The sequence below is a fragment of the Abramis brama genome, assembly GCF_963993115.1.
Source record: "Abramis brama genome assembly, chromosome: 25".
NCBI lineage: Eukaryota > Metazoa > Chordata > Actinopteri > Cypriniformes > Leuciscidae > Abramis > Abramis brama.
In genome coordinates, this window is record NC_139987.1 from 8,319,792 (window position 1) to 8,339,190 (window position 19,399).

Consider the following 19,399-nt stretch of genomic DNA (forward strand, 5'->3'; position numbering starts at 1 on the left):
TATTTGTCTGATTGTTTTATTTACCAAGAATCAAATAAAATATATGTTATTAGTATATTGTAGTAATAAATGCACAGTACTGAGATCAATGCATTTATGGAACAAAACATTTTAAGCAATTAATTCAAATTCATTCTACTTAAGTGTAAGTAAAAGTGACGTGAAGGCCAAGTATGGTAACCAATACTCGGAATCAAGGGCGTAGATTTGGTTTGAACATTGGGGGGGGGTGAAGTTTGGGTATGCCTCCTGATATTGTGATCATGGTATAAATGTTTGGTTGTAATGCATAGATTTAAATATTGGGGGGGTTATCTCCCCCCATCCCCCCCACAAACTACGCCCCTGCTCGGAATTTGTCCTCTGCATTTAACCCATCCAAGTTAATGCACACACATTAGGAATAGTGAGTAGGGAACACACACACACACACACACTGCAAACCATGGACACACAAACCCAGCGCAGTGGGCAGCCATTTTTACTGTGGCGCCCAGGAAGTGATTGGGGGTTAGGTGCCTTGCGCACCTCAAGTTAATTGAGTTAATATATTGACTTAATTTTAAGTCTTTAACTACTATGTAATAACATTTAAACATCTGATACAATGCACTTATTGAGTTCATGCTTGTTTTTACATTGTACTTAATGCATGTAATTACAGCTGTAATGTCTGTAATGACATCTATAATTACACTATTGACCTTTCCCTTACACCTTAAGCCTACTCATATCGCCAAACCCATCCTAACCATACCAGTATCCTACATGTTTTGCAGTACAACATGAACAAAATAAGTACATTGTACCAATCTATTTTATTTTTTATTTTTTTACAATAGTACATGGTAGTTAAAGACACCTAATTATTAACCAAAAACAAAATAAATAACAAACATAAAATAGCTGTTCTTTGTATTTTCTTATACAAAGAAAATGGCTCTTTTGGAAACTGCATTTGTAAGAACACTTCATAAGGCTTGTCCTTACTAACATATGTTACATAGTTTTGAGCTTTCTTCCAAGTATGCTCAAAGACTGACAAACATTGAGATTTGATTGAGCCCAGTGCTCCGATTATCATCATGTTGCGTTCATGTCCATATCTACACAAAATTACTACAAGACTTCCCCTGGAAAAACAAGGCTCTTTTTGTCTTTGTTTTCTGCTTGAGTGCACTGGATGAGCTTGATGAAAATATACAGGAGGTTTGAGTGACAGGCCACTTGTCCTAATGAAGCTCTGAATGATGTGTACTCGTCAACCTATGCAAAGCATTACGTGCAAATCATTATTTTTACAGTACAGTTAGTTATTATATATTATTAGATATTCCTTTAGCATATTTTAGCTTCTACCATGTGACCAATAAATTTGCGTATATGCATAATTTAGTATATGCTATCTACAGCTGTTCTTGATTAGAAACAGTGGCATAAAAAATATTTTTGAGGCATCTTATATAGTTATACTGATTTAGGTCAGCAGATTAACAGAAAAGCCAGTAAGCTTTTTGATATAAATTCTGATGAGCTTGTTGTTGTTTACCATGTGTATGGTCTATACAAATATGAGCTTTTTCCCAATGGGTTGTTGATCTGAGAGACAGAGGCATTCAGGCGAAGGGATTTAGCCACCTTTTCCATCAGTGCCTACACCAGATGTTTGTGAGATTATCCATATCCATGCGTCATCAAAGGCAAGTCTTTCAACTCATTAGTGGCGTGGGGTGGATGAGGACAACCAGAAGCAGATGATTATTGTGGCAGCCAATTTTTTCTGTAACTTACCTCAAAGATAAGTACTGTATAAAACTGACCAGCTCCTTCATGTAATAGTAAAAGATTGGTTCACCCAATATAGGCTACAAAATTAATGTTTTAAGATTCATAAATAACTCCCTGTCGCACCAGTTAACAGCTCAATGGATGGGAAGATTATAAATAAATAATGACTGATCTTCAATTTGGAAGATAGTGCCTGAGACTTAAGGACCACTTTTATAATGCTTTTGTGTCATTTTTGAGGCTCCAGTCACCATTGTAATTGCATGGAAAAGAGCAACCAGCACACTCTTCAAAACAACAGTTCCACGGTAGAAAGAAAGTGGTTTGGAATTAAATGAAGGTGAGTAAATAATGACAGAATTTCCTTTCTAGGTGATCTATTCCTTTAAGCCTCTCGAAAGAAATGGGGTTTCGACCATCATATTTTCTATGTGAGATATCTGCTTTATTTTAAAACATTCGTTTCTCATTGAGGATCTCAATTTTAGAAAAGTCTTCTATGAGTCAGTGTTCAATCTGAGAGCAGAGGCAAATCTGCCATCCCCTCAAATATGATCCCTCAACAACAAAGCACTGAGCATGCTCAGTGGGGTCTGTGATGCTGTTGCTATAGGACTGTGGGGCTCAGAACCACTGTACAGGGGGAGGAGGGGAGGTATGAGGAACAGATGAGCTGTGAGGAGTGCAGAGCGAGCAGAAAGAAGTGTGACTAAAGAGGAACTGCAAGAGGGACGTTGCCCTTTTCCTATCTTTTCATGTTTTATTTTTCTTTGCTTAGTCTCTGCTGAGTGGATGTAGAGCATTATGTTGTGATCATGCAGTGTGTTTGCTCTAGTTTCTGTGCAGACAAAATGAGAGTGACTATGTGCTGGCTCTCGGACTGATGGAGCTTTACGGCTGGGTGAGTTGATGCAGTTGCCCCATGCTAACAGCCTGACCACAGGGTCCTAATTTACTGTTACTTAAACAGAATTCTAGGGCTGGAATTTGAAGAAAGAGGTAAAAGAATTTATTAACTAAAATACTAAAATGACAAATATATTGTTGAGTATCTTTTAAATTACAGTGTTTATTTTACTAAGCTATTTGGGGACAAAAGTATCACCATAAGTTAGCAAAATATGACGTTTTTCTGTCTTGAGACATTCTGACATGACCTTATTCGGAAAAATTATTTATATATCAAAAGTTACATAATGATGTTTTACAATCTCAATTGTTTTTTTTTTAAGGGTTAGTCTGTAGGATTTATAATTGCAACATGAGAAATCTATACTGTCTTCGTTTAGATAGTTTAAGTAAATGTGTGTATGTGTGTGTTCAGGTTTAATATGGGGTCTAGCCAACGGTTCCTGTGAGGAATCCAGATTAATAAACGTAATAAATAATGTTTTGGGGTTAGGGGATGGAAAATAAAATTAGTATGAAAACAACTGAACTCAATAGATGGTTCTCTATTGAGAAAGAAAAAAGAAAAAATGCTTGTTTTTTGCCATTGTTTTTATGACCGATCTGGGATATACTGTATAAGATAATGAAGTAGTGAAGTGGTAATGAAGTGGGTGGAGTTAATCTATTGTAATTACAAATACTCTCATTAAAAAACTTTTATAGTTGTGCCCATTAAGATCCAAGCAAATCTGTGTGATTTATTGGTTTATATGGAAAATTGGATTTTAAAGGGTTAGTTCACCCAAAAATGAAAATTCTGTCATTAATTACTCACTCTCATGTTGTTCCAAACCTGTAAGAATTTCGTTCATCTTCGGAACCCAGATAAAGATCTTTTTGATGAATAATGAGTGCTTTTTGTCCTTCCATTGACAGCAACACAACTACCACTTTCAAGACCCAGAAAGGTAGTAAAGACATCGTTCAAGTAATCCATGTGACTCCAGTGGATTAACCTCCGAAGAAGAACGAAAGTATTACGGGTTTGGAACGACACTAGGGTGAGTAATTAATGACAGAATTTTCATTTTTGGGTGAACTAACCCTTTAAGTTTGGTAAAGTATGGAGTCATGATTTATATGAAAGCATTACTATAGCTAATCCACTGAATGCTTATTTTCTCCATTAAGATTCTTGCTTGAAAGCAATAAAAATGCAGACACTGAGCTTTGCATTCACTGTGTTTGTCACTTAACCAGCCTGCCATACAAAGACTGATGCTTTGAAGTGCTGTGCTTAGAAAATGGACGTCTCCCCAAAGTCAGGAGAAACTCTGATTGTGTACCACATCCATGGCCAGTCTGTTGGGTGGCACCTACAAAACTCGGTACAGACATCTAGGCAGTCACGCTCTCTGAATTTGACACACAGTATATCCCTACCCGAGAGAGGAGATCTGCCGAGGGAAGCACTTGACTATGGCAGTCTAAGCCACACAAGCAAGTCAAGTTCAACAGAAACAGCAGACAAGAAGGGGACTGAAAATTCTAGAGGATATAAATCGTTCCCAATGCTTTGTGTTTTGTCAGAGAACTCTCCATCAACCAGTCCCCAACTAAATAAAGAGCCATCCCATCGCAGAGGTAATCCCAGATTGCAAAACCTCTTCATCCCTGAATCAGAAGTGAATGAGGATGAAGAGGATGAGGACTCAGAGGGAGACAACTTGCATAAGTACTATGAGGGGTCATCCCTTCAACTACAAGGAAATGTGACTCAATGTAATATGAATACGTTTAGCCAAGCCAAAGAAAACAAAGAACAAGGGAGGGAGCTTGATACATGCGGTGAAAGCAAAGGAACCCCTGTATTAATGGAATGTGATGAACAGGACTGGGGTGATGTGGAAGACTTTAGCAAGCAAACTCTAGAGGAACCTGGAAGCTGGGCTCCAACTGAAAATCTTATTGAATCCTTTACTCAAAACCAAACAGACTATATCACTGACTCCTCATGTAATAGCTCAGATGGAGTACTAGTTAACTTCAGTGCCATATACAACAAAACCAACAATGCTGTTCCTGCAACTCCACTTAGCCTAGATAGTCCTGTTCATGGATCAGGTTCAATGTTACAAGACAGTTCAAACCCTTTGCCCAGCTGGTCATCTCACAGCAGTGATTCAAACTGCAACATCTATCCATCCAACTCTGATGGTTTCCCATCAATGGAAATTTCTGACCTCACCATGTGTCTGCAGAGTCAGGCACGGTTAGCAGGTTCCACCCAGAATTACTATAAACTGGTGACATGTGACCTATCATCCCAGTCTTCACCCAGCCCACCCTGGTCCTCTTTGACCAGTTTCTCTGAGACTCAAAGCCATGGAAGCTGTTCTCCACCTTCAGAATATTTCCTTTTTGGACATTCAGTGCGAGATGAAAAGGAGAAGCCAAAGGTTGACCAAAGTGAACACCAGGTATTTAAGCCATTATTGTACCATACCTATGGTAAATTTCTAGTTTCAGGGTTTTATTAAGGGATTAATGTGTTGTAACATATATACTGTCCTTGAATAGCCAAATTATTTGATCTTTATGTATAATTTACATCTACCGAGTGATATCCACAACAGTGAAACTACAAATTTTCCAACTTTTCCAGGGTGATGAAGGGAAGAATAAGGACCAATCTAAGGGAACAAAAGAGAGGATGGCACACATACAAACTTGTCAGTCTGCTTCAAGAGAACATGGTAGTTGTAATTATATCAAGACTCCTCAGTCTCAGAGCTGGACTGGCAGCCAGAAATGCTCTGCCTTATCGAAGCTGGGAGCCCTGCAAAGCAGCTGTCCCTGCCATTTAGACACAAATGTATCTTCACCTCCATCTAGGAAACACGCCACCTTTTTTGCAGAAATTGGCCGATGTAAGAAGGGAAATGGAGAATCATCTATGAAAAAGAGCATAGAGGATCCATCAGGCTCACACTTTATCCATAATCTCTCCTCCATTCAGAAACATGATGATTCAGAGATGGCAGCAGAGTCCATGAGTGCTGACAGCAGTAATCAGTCCAATCCAAAAGGTAAAAAAACTAGAAAGCCCCTAATATTTTGTTTATTCAGTTCTTTGTTTTATAGAAAAACCACAACAATTTTTCACAATTTTTTTCGTGTCTACAGGTGCATGTGCTTCATCCCCAGAAGTTGTGCGATACACAAAAGCACAAAGGCCCACCTTTCTCCCCATTCAGCCCTTTATGCTTCAGGCACCCTCAGGAAAACAACAGAGCAAGACTCTTGGTTCTCTTCTCAATCAGTACATGAGCCACAAGTACACCAAGGCTGGTCCATCCAAAGCTCCTTGCAAAAGCAAGGTACATCCACACCATGTACAACCCTCACCTCTCGGGAGTTCCTCTAACATTCACCTGGAGGCAGCGACCAGTTCAGACAGCTGTTCCACCTGCACATCAAGTCCTATTTTGCCCCATAATCGCCCCCATTGTACCCAGCCCAGCACAATGTTAGGGCTTATTCACCAGGACTTGATGTACAGAAATCCTCATATGAGTCCAAATATGAGACCAAGGAACCCTCAAAGCCCAGAACAAACAGAAGGGAGTCCAAAGGCCTGCTCAAGTCAAAGTCAAAAACAATCCTGGTCTGGAAAACAGACTTCTCACAACTGTCTTCTCGAGCAGGTGCCCCTTGTTCAGACTCAGACTCCACCAGTAATTATAGAGGAGACTACAGGTCCTCTGGATGCATCCCACCCTTTACTTCAAAGCTCCCCCCCTGCCATTACATCAGTCACCTCCTTGACCTCTATCTCCTCCCTCATCTCTCTACCCGGCACTGGACAAAAATCCCTTTGGCCTCTTGAAGCTGCATCACAGGTTTGCACCAAGGAAAAACCCAAGACCAGTGCTCACTACATCTTTGGGCCAATGAGATCACCTTGTAAGTGTCATTGAATCTCAAATCATGTTATTGTTTCCATTCACTTACTGTACTGATGTGGATGTTTGTGCGTAAAACCTATGTGCAACTTTGCACCTAAATTTATACTAAACAATCTGGCAGAAGTTATGCATTCAAGTCAAATTTAATGCATGCTTCCTTAACTCTGCAGGTGTTATGAGGGAGCGTCACCACAGTGACTCATTCTCTATGACTGACAGACCCCCTGACGAGTTCTGCCTTTCCCCAGAAGCCCCTTCAGATATTCTTTCAATTGATCTTCTGCACAAGAGAAGTGAGATGATAAATATTCTGCATATATTTTTATGACTAAACACCCATCTTACATTATTACATGATTATTATTATCAATTGCCAATATATAATGTTCTGTTTTTGTTATTCAGAATAGCAATGTGCCCATGATATGTATGGAGACTTATGTGAATATGAACATTTCTACCATAGCTTGTGCTGCATAGGAATTCCAAATGCAGAAAACACTGAAGTACAATTGACTGCCATTGAAGGCAAAAATCCCTTCTGCTACAGAAAGATTCAGAGTGGATCTCTGCAGCATTGCCTCTGCTTCCCTGAAGGGGAAAATGTGACCTACTTTTAACTCTCGCTGCCTTGGATTGGCTAACACACTCTACATGTTTGTATGTGTGTTTCTATGTGAGCAGAAATGTGTGTAGTACTATATGTTGCTTTTTTTATTATGGTTCACGTATCTTCATTTACAGTTGTTCGTGTCCTTTAGAGGGATTGAGAGAAATTACCTAAAAATACAGCATTTTAAATTTGCATTGTGTAAATATATATTGAGTCTTAAATTCCTTTACAAAGCATCAGGCTGAATCTTGAGGGATCAAAAACACTGTTTATCAGCAGAATGTGTTTTTACAGAATTAATTTGAATCTCTAACTCACTCCCATCCCTCTCATTTCTTTCTGTTTTTCTGCAGGTATGTTGAAAGCTGTGAGTTTAGCAGTGGATCTAATAATAGCTCATTTCAACTCAAGACAAGACCCAGAGGAAAAGGTACTATCAGGAGTAAAAATAATAATAATAATAATAATAATAATATGGAAAGTGGGGCAAAATATATTGGATATATGTATCATTGAATTTAACAGAAATGTCAAATATTACCCATGGTTTCTAATTAGACTGCCAGGCAAAATTTTGTATATACAGTGAGGAAAATAAGTATTTGAAAACCCTGCTATTTTGCAAGTTCTCCCACTTAGAAATCATGGAGGGGTCTGAAATTGTCATCGTAGGTGCATGTCCACTGTGAGAGACATAATAAAAAAAAATAAAAAAATCCAGAAATCACAATGTATGATTTTTTAACTATTTATTTGTATGATACAGCTGCAAATAAGTATTTGAACACCTGAGAAAATCAATGTTAATATTTGGTACAGTAGCCTTTGTTTGCAATTACAGAGGTCAAACGTTTCCTGTAGTTTTTCACCAGGTTTGCACACACTGCAGGAGGGATTTTGGCCCACTCCTCCACACAGATCTTCTCTAGATCAGTCAGGTTTCTGGGCTGTCGCTGAGAAACACAGAGTTTGAGCTCCCTCCAAAGATTCTCTATTGGGTTTAGGTCTGGAGACTGGCTAGGCCACGCCAGAACCTTGATATGCTTCTTACAGAGCCACTCCTTGGTTATCCTGGCTGTGTGCTTCGGGTCATTGTCATGTTGGAAGACCCAGCCTCGACCCATCTTCAATGCTCTAACTGAGGGAAGGAGGTTGTTCGCCAAAATCTCGCAATACATGGCCCCGGTCATCCTCTCCTTAATACAGTGCAGTCGCCCTGTCCCATGTGCAGAAAAACACCCCCAAAGCATGATGCTACCACCCCCATGCTTCACAGTAGGGATGGTGTTCTTGGGATGGTACTCATCATTCTTCTTCCTCCAAACACGTTTAGTGGAATTATGACCAAAAAGTTATATTTTGGTCTCATCTGACCACATGACTTTCTCCCATGACTCCTCTGGATCATCCAAATGGTCATTGGCAAACTTAAGACGGGCCTTGACATGTGCTGGTTTAAGCAGGGGAACCTTCCGTGCCATGCATGATTTCAAACCATGACGTCTTAGTGTATTACCAACAGTAACCTTGGAAACGGTGGTCCCAGTTCTTTTCAGGTCATTGACCAGCTCCTCCCGTGTAGTTCTGGGCTGATTTCTCACATTTCTTAGGATCATTGAGACCCCACGAGGTGAGATCTTGCATGGAGCCCCAGTCCGAGGGAGATTGACAGTCATGTTTAGCTTCTTCCATTTTCTAATGATTGCTCCAACAGTAGACCTTTTTTCACCAAGCTGCTTGGCAATTTCCCCGTAGCCCTTTCCAGCCTTGTGGAGGTGTACAATTTTGTCTCTAGTGTCTTTGGACAGCTCTTTGGTCTTGGCCATGTTAGTAGTTGGATTCGTACTGATTGTATGGGGTGGACAGGTGTCTTTATGCAGCTAACGACCTCAAACAGGTGCATCTAATTTAGGATAATAAATGGAGTGGAGGTGGACATTTTAAAGGCAGACTAACAGGTCTTTGAGGGTCAGAATTCTAGCTGATAGACAGGTGTTCAAATACTTATTTGCAGCTGTATCATACAAATAAATAGTTAAAAAATCATATATTGTGATTTCTGGATTATTTTTTTTAGATTATGTCTCTCACAGTGGACATGCACCTACGATGACAATTTCAGACCCCTCCATGATTTCCAAGTGGGAGAACTTGCAAAATAGCAGGGTGTTCAAATACTTATTTTCCTCACTGTAGTTTAATGTACAGAAAAAGAGTCCTTTTAGAAGATTAAGTCTCATTCAGATCTCTTAAATTGTTTTGTCATTTTGTTTTTAGATCAGACTGGGAAAGAGTTCACTGTGCACCACAATCAGCATCCTTGTCCTTAAACAGCTCTACCCCGCAATCCAGAACATCCTTCAAGATGGTTTGAAAGCGTATAAATTTGACTTGATTATTGGAAAGAGACGCAACAAACTATGGAACATCGTGGAGGCCACGGCACAACCAGGTCTGTGGGAGTCAGTCAGATGATAATCAAATGAAACAACTTCATTCCCAAGTGAAGTGCCCTCAAAAGCTGATTGGACACTGTCTTTCTTAAGATTGCCAATGTTTCTGTCTTCATAGGCTCATCTACCCGAATGCCTGCCAGCTTGGTATCTGTGGTAAAAAAATGTTCCCAGTTATCAAGTCGCATGCGGCTCAGTGTCTTCATCATAGATCTGCTAAAGTAGGTCAAATGCTGAATACGTCTGTTAAAGTTATGCTACAGTACAGTTAGCTAATGAACATATTGCTCTTTAGCTTGCGTGCTTTGGAATTCTGGATCCATCATTTATACACTTGCGTAGGTAAGTATTATGATGTTTAGCAACAACTATAAAGGAATGTATTGTCCGTCGTCACAATACTTACTACATTTTATACTTTTAAAATGAATGCTCATTTTATACTCAATTCATAGATGTTGTGACGGAACACTATCACCAATGGGGTTTCTTGGCTCTGGCACAGGGGCCAATTTATGGACAACTGTTTCAAGAGCTGCTTCTTTTGCTGCAGCCACTCTCCCTAGTGCCCTTTGACCTCCATCTGCCAGCCGAACCTCAAAGTATGGAAAAGCAAAAGCACAGAGTACCTCTGCCTCATCGGCTTCTTGCCCAGTCAGCTCAGTTTCTTCAGATGAGCTCCATCCAGACAAACAGCAGAAGCTCAACAGGTCACAGTGATGTTAGTGAAAGGGTAACTGACGGATCTTGGCAAAATCAGACACCCACCTCAGAGTGTGGAACAAAGAAGAAAGAAGATGAAGCAAACGGAATGGAAAACATTGAGATGCCACAATCTTCAACAAGTCCTCTGGAGGACAAACACTTCAGTGAGCTGCGTTGGGCCAGACTCTTTGGCTCTGGAGTTGGAACCCTAGTTGGGCCACAGAGGGCACAAAAGAGAATTAGTGGATCTCTGAGAAGTAGGTCAGTAGCTATGAGTCCTCAAAACCTCTGATAAATTCACTTTGTTAACTCCGGTTGTCTTTATGACAGAACATTTGTCTTCTTCTAGGCGGCCCTCAGAATGGCTGAAGCTTGGAGCATCAAAAGTGGATCTGCTAGCACAGTCAGTGTGGACAGGGAAATGGCCAGAGGCTCATCCAAGTGGTAACCATGACAGAGACACAGCGAATAAAGATGAAATATTAACTCTTAAGACCCCACAAGGAGTCTGATTTCAGCTAGACAGAGTAGAAGCACAATTAATCCAAAATAAAAATCACCTGAATGAGATTTTACCCAATGCAAGAGCACCATCTCTGTTCCTGGATAGAATGTTGCTATAGTGATTTACCAATCAGGAGAATTTATATTATAGCTTGGTCTTTAAAAGTTATCAAAATATTCACTTACTTTTAAGCCATGATGTTATAAAGGTTTTTAGATTAAATTTCTAACACAATCAAAGTATTGTGCAGAGACGTATATTGTCTATCAGCAATCAAGCACAAAACTGGAACTGAGGTCCCCAGAAGTCTTTTTCAACCAATCCCTGCACTTTATCTCTGTCTCAGGTCATTAGCTGTCATATCATCTAGGCATATCATTTCTGCTGTTATTGAACTATGTGGCTTTAAAGAAGTAAATTTTCATTATGGTCTATTCAAAATAGTTTCTATTACTTAGCCATTTCCATGCATGAAAGTATAAATGTATACACATGACAAACTAATCCTGTAGTTTTCCTTTTTTGTGTTCAGTGAATTACAACTGCTGGTTTATTGCATTTTTGGCACGATGAAATCTAGCTATTTTCTTTGATAAATATGCATGCTGAGTAGCTATATATTACTTATCACTTAACAGCAGGACTAGTTAAGTAGTGATATTTGTTGATGACTACATTTGCCCAAGCGTGACCCCTGATGTTAGTGATGAAAAGATTAACAAGAGCTCGTTGAAGAGGAAGATTTGATTATAAGTGAGTTTTAACAGCAGTGTTTTTTCTATTCCCTGATATTAAAGTTGTGCCTGATTGGAACCTTCTGATAATAAAGATTTGTTGAGTCATTCATGTTTGTATTGTGTGCTTTTTTTTTTGTATGTATGTACCAGAAGAATTTAGGAAGTATTTATAAAAAGCATATATTTAGTCAAAATAGATTTCTTTTTGTTGGATTAAATGAAAAGCTTTTCAGTGATCACATGATTTTGTAAAATAATACTAAACCATACCAATTCCACCACTTTTAAAGTTATAGTGAATCTCATTAAATATGACAACATTAACTCCACAGCTACATGTTGATTGTTAGATGACCCACGTGACTTTAATTGTCCTTAGATGAGTTATGTGTGATCACTGATTTCAGTTGCATGGTTGGGTCTTCAGCTCAGACTGTTTTCCCCTGCGTTCTTCCTCTGTGTACCAGTGTGACCCAAAACATTATGGGTGAGCTTCCCAAATGTATGGCCATATTGAAATCTGTACCCTGTTGATATAAAATAACAACTTTTCATTGCTCTTCTACTGGAAAAGACAGCATCACTTCTGGAAAGAACCATACAGTTATTACCATCTTCACTTACCTGGTATGTGGCCCGTGTAGGAGGGTAGGAGACCTGATTTGGAGGAGTATATTGTGGGTATCTGAGGCAAGCTGGTGGACGACGACTCTTGCAGGTTGAGGGAGGTCTGACCTGCCTTCATTTCCTTGCTAAAGTGGATTAGTGCCTTGTTGGTGATGATCGGATATCCAGTACCAAAGAGGTACCGAGCTTTGGGGACATAGCCAGTAAAACCTGTCAAAATGACAATTGTTTAACATTGGTCCAAAATTCATTAAAATACCTTGGTAATCTTGGTAAGCCCATCTCTGGCTCACCTGAGATGAAATACTTATGTGGGCTGTTATCCTCCATGAAGTACGGGGAGCCTTGTGGCATCCAGGGGTCCGGGGACTTGTAGGGGGCAGGATCGTTAGATATTGCAATCAGAGGGCTGTTCGATCTTCCAGGCTACAACAAAGAACAACCATTAGATGTAGCTTTGAATTTAAAACTAGATATTGCAAGCTGAAGAAGGTAGCAGATGAATATAGCTAAAAAAATAAAAATAACAGCATCTATCTATCCATCTATCTAATCAGGGGAGGGGACTTTCACAGCTTGTTTACACAGTTGTGTATCACAATGGGGCGATAATTGCCAGAAATCATGTAGTGTCCTGATTGGAGAGCTTGTTTAGTAACAGTTCCTCCTTTCATTCACAGGAATGTGACACTCAACCTGCTTTGAAACTGGATATTTAGCGTGTATAATTAAACAGGGTGACCCTACACAGGGGAGCTGTGAAAGAGGAGCAAACCGACTGTGACATCTTACTTTGAAGCCTGGGACGCTGTTGTTGACAGCAAAAGACAGGTCAGCAGAAGCTATACGAAGTCTCTTCTTTTGTTCCTGGCTGAACTCCAATATTGCATCTCGACAGGTTTCTGCATATGTTTTGCAGAAGTAGTTTTGGCGCAATGGAACAAATCCTTGGAGCACAGACAGATATGTTAACAGATTTGCAAACTTGACACCAAGTACTGCAATCCCCCAAGCTGCTAATAACCTGTGTATCCCGGTATCATTTTGTCCAGGTTCCTGTTGCTTCCATGCTGGCTCCTCCAGGTCTCATCGTGGGGCTCTGTGTCCTTCTCTGTGGATGGGAGATGACCGGTATGGAGCACAAGCCTCTGTGAGTGAGATACATCCGGGGAAGTCAGGAGCTTTGCTGTTAACTGACCATAAGTCTGACCCATGTGATACTTCAGCTGAGGACAGTAGCCGGCATACCTGCACACAACCATCAGCAGATGTTGGGAATGATGATTATGTTATGGATATATAATATGTCAACCATGTGGACTGTACATAGTGGACATACACGCATTGCATACAGTCAAACATTTCCACCACAATGTAATTTCCACAATGCATTCTGTGACAGAAGTGTCTTTTTTTTTCTTTCTTTTTTTGAGAAAAATGTCTGACTCTTGTCTAATTTTGCTGCTAGCATTTTATGTATTCTAAATACACATAATGTGCGTCCCAATTTGCGTTCTTGTGCAAGTAGTGTGTTCACACTGAAATTTCCAAAAAGAAAAAGTGCACATCAAATGCTTGGATGATGCACTTAATTATCTGAAAAAACAAAGTGTGGAATGTTGGACACTTAATGCCTCAACTGTCGCAGCTTTACTTAGTCTGCGTAGCGGAGGGGAAGGGGCTATCAGACTTCAATGTTGAATGACAAAATAACCTTTTAAGATTCATTATTTTAAAATTATTATTCATACACTACAAGGTTGAGTACATAATGGATAGTATAAGTATAGTAGTGTCATTTGGGACACTACAATTACATTATGTTTTCAAAGTTTTTGCATAATTTGACAAAGAAATGGTGATCCATATGACCCCAGTTGACGAATCAATGTCCTCTGATGTGAAACAATAGGTGAGTGCAAGAAAAATTCTGATATTTTTATTTATTTTTAAACTCACTTTTGGCCAACTGTCAAAAAACAACAACACAGTTTTATGACGTAAACGTCGCCAGCACATTGTGAATTGTGATGTAAGCGTGTTGTGAAACTCAAGTGAGAAGTGACGGTAAGTTACTCCAAGTGATGCTTTCGCTTCACTTCTCACGTTAGCTTCTGAATTCACAACATGCTGATGTAGCGCTTCACAGCTTTCTCATGAACCCGTGTATGACAGTTGGCCGGAAGCGTAAAAAAAGTTGAAAATATTAGTATTTCTCTCACACCTATAATTCAGAAGACATTAATTAATCAACTGGGGTTGTAGGGATTACCATCGTGTTTGCTTTGTGTGGTTTATGAAGTGTCAGACTGTGGGTCCCATACACTTGCATTACATGGACAGAGATGGATTTTTTTTTATAAAAAGCTTCATTTGTGTTCATCTAAAGAAAGAAAATCAAATACACCTCCGATAGCATTTTTATGGAGGATTTTAATGGTTTAAGATTGAAAGTCTGAGTCAAGATTAAATAAATAAAACACAAACAATATAGGCTATGCTAAATGAATGATGGAGATTGAAATCCCCTGGGGGATACAGATGGGACATAAAAGTTAGTGAAGTTGGAGAATCACGTAAGTTAGTGATTTAATATTAGCATTTCCAATCCCAGATAGCAAAATTTGTCTCGCCAACCTCTGGGCTGCGTCCTTGCTTGAATTCTGGCCCTGCCCCTGTGCACTCAAGAGTGACAGCTGGCAGTATGCTTCATTTGAAGGTACATTTAGAAAGGTTTGTAGCTAACGTTACTTCAACATAAACCCATACATAAACTATGATTCAAATTAAAGAAAGTGCACCTTTTAAAACTCATAAAAATACAAACCGCAGTGAACTTCTGGAACAAAATAATAAGTAACAAATCATTTAACTAGAAAAAAAAGTTTGTTGAGACAAACTTTAAGTTGGCTTGAGAAAGCCGGACCAGAGAGTTTGAAGAATTTTAAAGTAGTTTGATGTTTAAAGTAGGTTAAAGTTTGATAGATAGATAGTTCAAAAGAAAGAAAGAAAGAATAGTTAGAAAAAAAGAAACAGATTAGTTAGAAAGAAAAAGAAAGAAAGATTAGTTTGATAGATAGATAGATAGATAGATAGATAGATAGATAGATAGAAAACGTTTGAAGATAGATAGATAGATAGATAGATAGATAGATAGATAGATAGATAGATAGATAGATAGATAGATAGATAGAAAACGTTTGAAGATAGATAGATAGATAGATAGATAGATAGATAGATAGATAGATAGATAGCCTAGATAGATAGATAGATAGATAGATAGATAGATAGATAGATAGATAGATAGATAGATAGATAGATAGATAGATAAAATAGTTTGAAGATAGATAGATAAAATAGTTTGAAGATTAAGCTTAATTGAGTATCAATGGCTTCTAGCAGTTTACATTAAACATAGTTCAAACAGTCATGGACCTTTGGTCAATGAAAGTCTATGGGAGTTTTATGATTTTTAATATTAATTTTTAAGAAAACCGTAACTCAAATCAGTCTGAAAAGATATAGCACACTACTGTAAGTCAGAACAGTATGAAGGTCTGACCCGAGTTTGGGGTTTGTATAGTTAAAGCTCTAGGAGGAGTTAGAGTTGAAAAATTTTGGGTCAGAAGAAGAAGAAGAAGTTTAAATAGGATTTCAGTAAGTTGGCTTTCTCAAGCCAACTTAATAACAATTCAGAGAAATAACTGAGAACTCACCCAGGGATGTATTGCGGGTCGGGTGTCACCAGCACTTTACTGAATTTGGGAGGAAACTGCTCCATCTTTTGAAACCCGCAGCAGTTGTGAGTGTTTGTGTAACGGTTGCTAGTGAGGGAGTCAAGGTGAGCGAGCGTCCGCGTGCCATTATTATGCCAGAGAGCGCGTAATCACATGACGTATGGTGTTTTCTGGTCATCGTGATGAAAGCACTCGATAAAGTATGCAGCCACCTACATTAAATAAAATAATTATTTGATAAACAAACAGAAAATAAGTTTTCTTACACATATAATTCTAATTAAACTGTTGGATGATAAACTCTGCTCTATCAGCAGTTGTTCTAAACGTCGATACTGCATTGACCGGTTTAAAATCAAATGGGCTTGCTGCATTTGGCTGGTACAGTATATGTTGACCCGTTATAAACATGACATGACCAGTCAGTTAGTTGTGATGCTGCAGCCTCTTGTGGATACTAGGAGAAATGCACCCGGATATATTATTTATAGCCACAAAAAGGAAATTCTAATGAAAAAGGTCAAGCGTTCGTTATCTATAAATAAAAATGATTCCGTTGACCCAAGAGGACAAAACGGGAAATTGATTTGTTTTAGACGTGATATTAAATGGATAGTTCTCCAAAAAATGAGACTTCTGTCATCACTTTATAACGCTCCAGTCCCATCCTACACATGCTGATAGATTTGTCGAAACACACGAGATTTCTGAATAATGAATCTTCACGGGTTGCCCTTTTCAAAACAGTAAGTGGCCAAAACACACACACACACACACACACACACAGAGAGAGAGAGAGAGAGAGAGAGAGAGAGAGAGAGAGAGAGAGCACTGTTTTTATGTTCCCTAAACAATTCTGAATGTAAATTTTATGCCGCGTTCCAGGCAACCTGTAACCCGTGTTTTTCCAACTCGTAACTGGGAGTACATCGATCTAGTACGAGTTCACGGGGTGGGAATTAAGTCACGGGTTTGACTGCCGTTCCAGTGCACTTTCACGGGTATAAGGTTAGAAAAACACGGGTTACAGGTTGCCTGGAACGCGGCATTAGTTCACGTGCAGTTAGGGGAAAATTCTGGGCATGCCATGTGTCGTCGCGTTCAGAAGCGGGGAAAGCATCATCAAAGGCGGTATAACGTTATAGACTTGACTAAAGTTTTTCATAGATAGGCTTGTCTTATAGTGTCAATAATTACCCGACTTAAATATCAATATCCAAGTTCCCAAATTCGGAAGTTCAGAGTAGCTATAGCTATTGATTCAACAATTCAGTCATGGCAGTCTCAAATATGTAGTCTATATTTGCATTTAAAAATAACAAATAATTTATTTTATTTTTATTTATTTTTAAATCAGTAATTGTCTGTTCCTCAGCTATGGTATGGTTTCCAGAAGCTTTGTTGTTGTTGTTGTTGTTGTTGTTGTTGAAATTTACAGGTTGATCCAAACGCTCAGATCCCAAAAGCAAACAACACAGCACTAATATCCATTGTTTTATCTCCATACTTTATCGTCTTTTAGGACGTTAAAGGGGACATATCATGAAAATATGACTTTTTCCGTGTTTAAGTGGAAGGCCTATATATAATCGGGTCCCCGGTGCATCTACCAACTCAGAAAAAGTAAAAAGTGACAACCCAGTAACTTTGTTTTGGTAAGCCTTTCTCTGCAAGCATGTCAAAAATAAAGCGATCAGATCTTATTATAATATTACCGCCCCTTAATCTGCACATTTCCACCAAGGGGGTAATCTTTCAGAAAAAACTGAAGCTTTGATCATTGATTAACCATCACCTGCTGTTAGCATTCCATTGACTCCCATTCATTTTGGCGTCACTTTGACAGCGAATAACTTTACATCTGAGGCGTTTAAAGACTCCATTTGTCCATTATTTATTTCTAAAGAAACACGAAAATGTATAAAAGGCTCCATTACCTTGCCTCTTCGTTATGGCCCCGTAGAAGTCGTTTTTGTAAAAATAGGCTAACGATTGCGTCATAACCACGCGACTCTCTGTCGCACAGTAGAGAGATTACCGTATGGACAGGAGGAGAAACTTGGGGGCAATCGGGGGGACGTGGAGGCAAAATGACAAAATAATTAATCAGAATACTTTCTATAGTTTCTCCTGCTCCTAGCTCATGGACACTACTCACACTCTCCGTCTCTGCAAGTTTCGGAAGGGAATGATTCAGATTTCTCTTGGCACAGCTAGAAGACAGACGGGTTGCTCAAGTCCCATCTATGTCGTCAAGCTCAGTTTGAGTCTGCGCAGTACGCTCAGCCATCAGGAAGTGAGAGCTTCTAATTGACTTCACTTTTCTCCGCTGAATCCAATGGGGTCACTGTGTCCATTTCTTTTACTGTCTATGGTTTCCACCCGGCGCCGCCATTTTCGCAAGCGACAACAGTGTAACCAGCTCTAAAGCAATGGCAAAAGTTTGAGCAAAGCATGCAAACTGTTCTGGCATTGCAGGCTGCACAGACGGACACAGAACACTTTTTGACCCAAAATGTCACAGCTGTCTTATAAAGACCTCAGGGAACTGTGTCAACTAACTTGTGTAAAAGTTAAACATGACGGACGGTATACATGCAAGTTGATGAGATGAATCAATGTAACTCCACAACAACTATAAATGTATCCACTAACCGAAACGTCCAGGTGCAGTCTAAAATTTAAAGCCTCTTCTGAGTCTCTCCATTAGGCTGCACTCTGCTACTTATCTCTGAAATCTGACTGAAATTCGCGTGTTTTGTTTTTGAATCCGAAGCTTATGGATGCATTTAAAGGGACACACACAAAAGCATGTTTTTGCTCACACCCAAAAAGAGGCAACTTTCACAAGCTGTAATAAATGATCTGGGGTGTCAAATTTTTGAGCTGAAATTTCACAGACACATTCTGGGGACACCATAGATTTATATTACATCCTGTGAAAAGGGGCATAAATGTCACCTTTAATAGATTGGTGTTTAAGATGCCATGAGCCCGGAGGCTTAGTGTAGCCTACACTGTATTTTTTTTAAATCTTAGTTTAAATGTGTGATATGCAGATTAACCATTGTTCTCAGTGCAGGAGGCCTGAGGTCTGGATCCCCTTAAAGAGTCAATGGACCTCAATGAAATGTGTTGACATTGCTGTGGCCAGTTTCTTCTTTACACCTTAACATGAGCAAAAGCCTATTTAGGTCCAGTATAACTTTAATTGAAGTCCAATTTTATTATGTACAATCATAATGGCATGAATAATAAAAATTTGGAGTGCATTATACATTTGCTTTGCATATCTTTAGTGTTTCACAGTTTTTCTCTGATGTTGCATACTTTCATTTTTCCTACACAGAGAGGAATGCTGATGTTATCAATGGA

General features: G+C 39.1%; 2 protein-coding genes across 5 annotated transcripts; one reads left to right on the forward strand and one right to left on the reverse strand.

Moving 5' to 3' along the window:
* The first annotated feature begins 2,373 nt into the window (after positions 1-2,373).
* LOC311076102 (AP-4 complex accessory subunit RUSC2) lies at positions 2,374-11,765 on the forward strand. Of its 4 annotated transcripts, none has more exons than XM_084103998.1 (12): positions 2,374-2,689; positions 3,616-3,740; positions 3,940-5,159; positions 5,345-5,768; positions 5,866-6,645; positions 6,818-6,940; positions 7,614-7,690; positions 9,538-9,712; positions 9,832-9,934; positions 10,009-10,055; positions 10,169-10,679; positions 10,768-11,765. In XM_084103998.1, exons 3-12 carry the CDS (start codon positions 3,984-3,986, stop codon positions 10,928-10,930), a joined length of 3,579 nt encoding a protein of 1,192 aa, XP_083960124.1. In that variant the 5' UTR covers positions 2,374-2,689; positions 3,616-3,740; positions 3,940-3,983; the 3' UTR covers positions 10,931-11,765. The 4 variants fall into 4 exon arrangements, with proteins under 4 accessions (XP_083960124.1, XP_083960125.1, XP_083960123.1 ...); XM_084103999.1 differs by having other exon boundaries at positions 2,424-2,689; positions 3,940-5,148; XM_084103997.1 differs by having other exon boundaries at positions 2,426-2,689; positions 3,871-5,159.
* Positions 11,766-11,795: 30 nt separating this feature from the next.
* cimip2b (ciliary microtubule inner protein 2B) lies at positions 11,796-16,119 on the reverse strand. Its single transcript, XM_084105095.1, has 6 exons — positions 16,004-16,119; positions 13,312-13,535; positions 13,080-13,234; positions 12,581-12,713; positions 12,285-12,497; positions 11,796-12,187 (listed from the first exon to the last, which is right to left on the reverse strand). Exons 1-6 carry the CDS (start codon positions 16,066-16,068, stop codon positions 12,084-12,086), a joined length of 894 nt encoding a protein of 297 aa, XP_083961221.1. The 5' UTR covers positions 16,069-16,119; the 3' UTR covers positions 11,796-12,083.
* Positions 16,120-19,399: the final 3,280 nt, after the last annotated feature.

What these genes read in the sequence shown, in the direction of transcription:
- LOC311076102 (XM_084103998.1), top strand. Translation starts at nt 3,984, where the DNA reads ATGGACGTCTCCCCAAAGTCAGGAGAAACTCTGATTGTGTACCACATC. An exon ending in TTCATCATAGATCTGCTAAA is followed by an intron (nt 9,935 to 10,008) that starts GTAGGTCAAATG and finishes ATTGCTCTTTAG; the next exon opens with CTTGCGTGCTTTGGAATTCT. An exon ending in TCATTTATACACTTGCGTAG is followed by an intron (nt 10,056 to 10,168) that starts GTAAGTATTATG and finishes CTCAATTCATAG; the next exon opens with ATGTTGTGACGGAACACTAT.
- cimip2b (XM_084105095.1), bottom strand. Translation starts at nt 16,068, where the DNA reads ATGGAGCAGTTTCCTCCCAAATTCAGTAAAGTGCTGGTGACACCCGAC. An exon ending in AATGATACCGGGATACACAG is followed by an intron (nt 13,235 to 13,311) that starts GTTATTAGCAGC and finishes CTGTGCTCCAAG; the next exon opens with GATTTGTTCCATTGCGCCAA. An exon ending in ACAGCGTCCCAGGCTTCAAA is followed by an intron (nt 12,714 to 13,079) that starts GTAAGATGTCAC and finishes TCTTTGTTGTAG; the next exon opens with CCTGGAAGATCGAACAGCCC.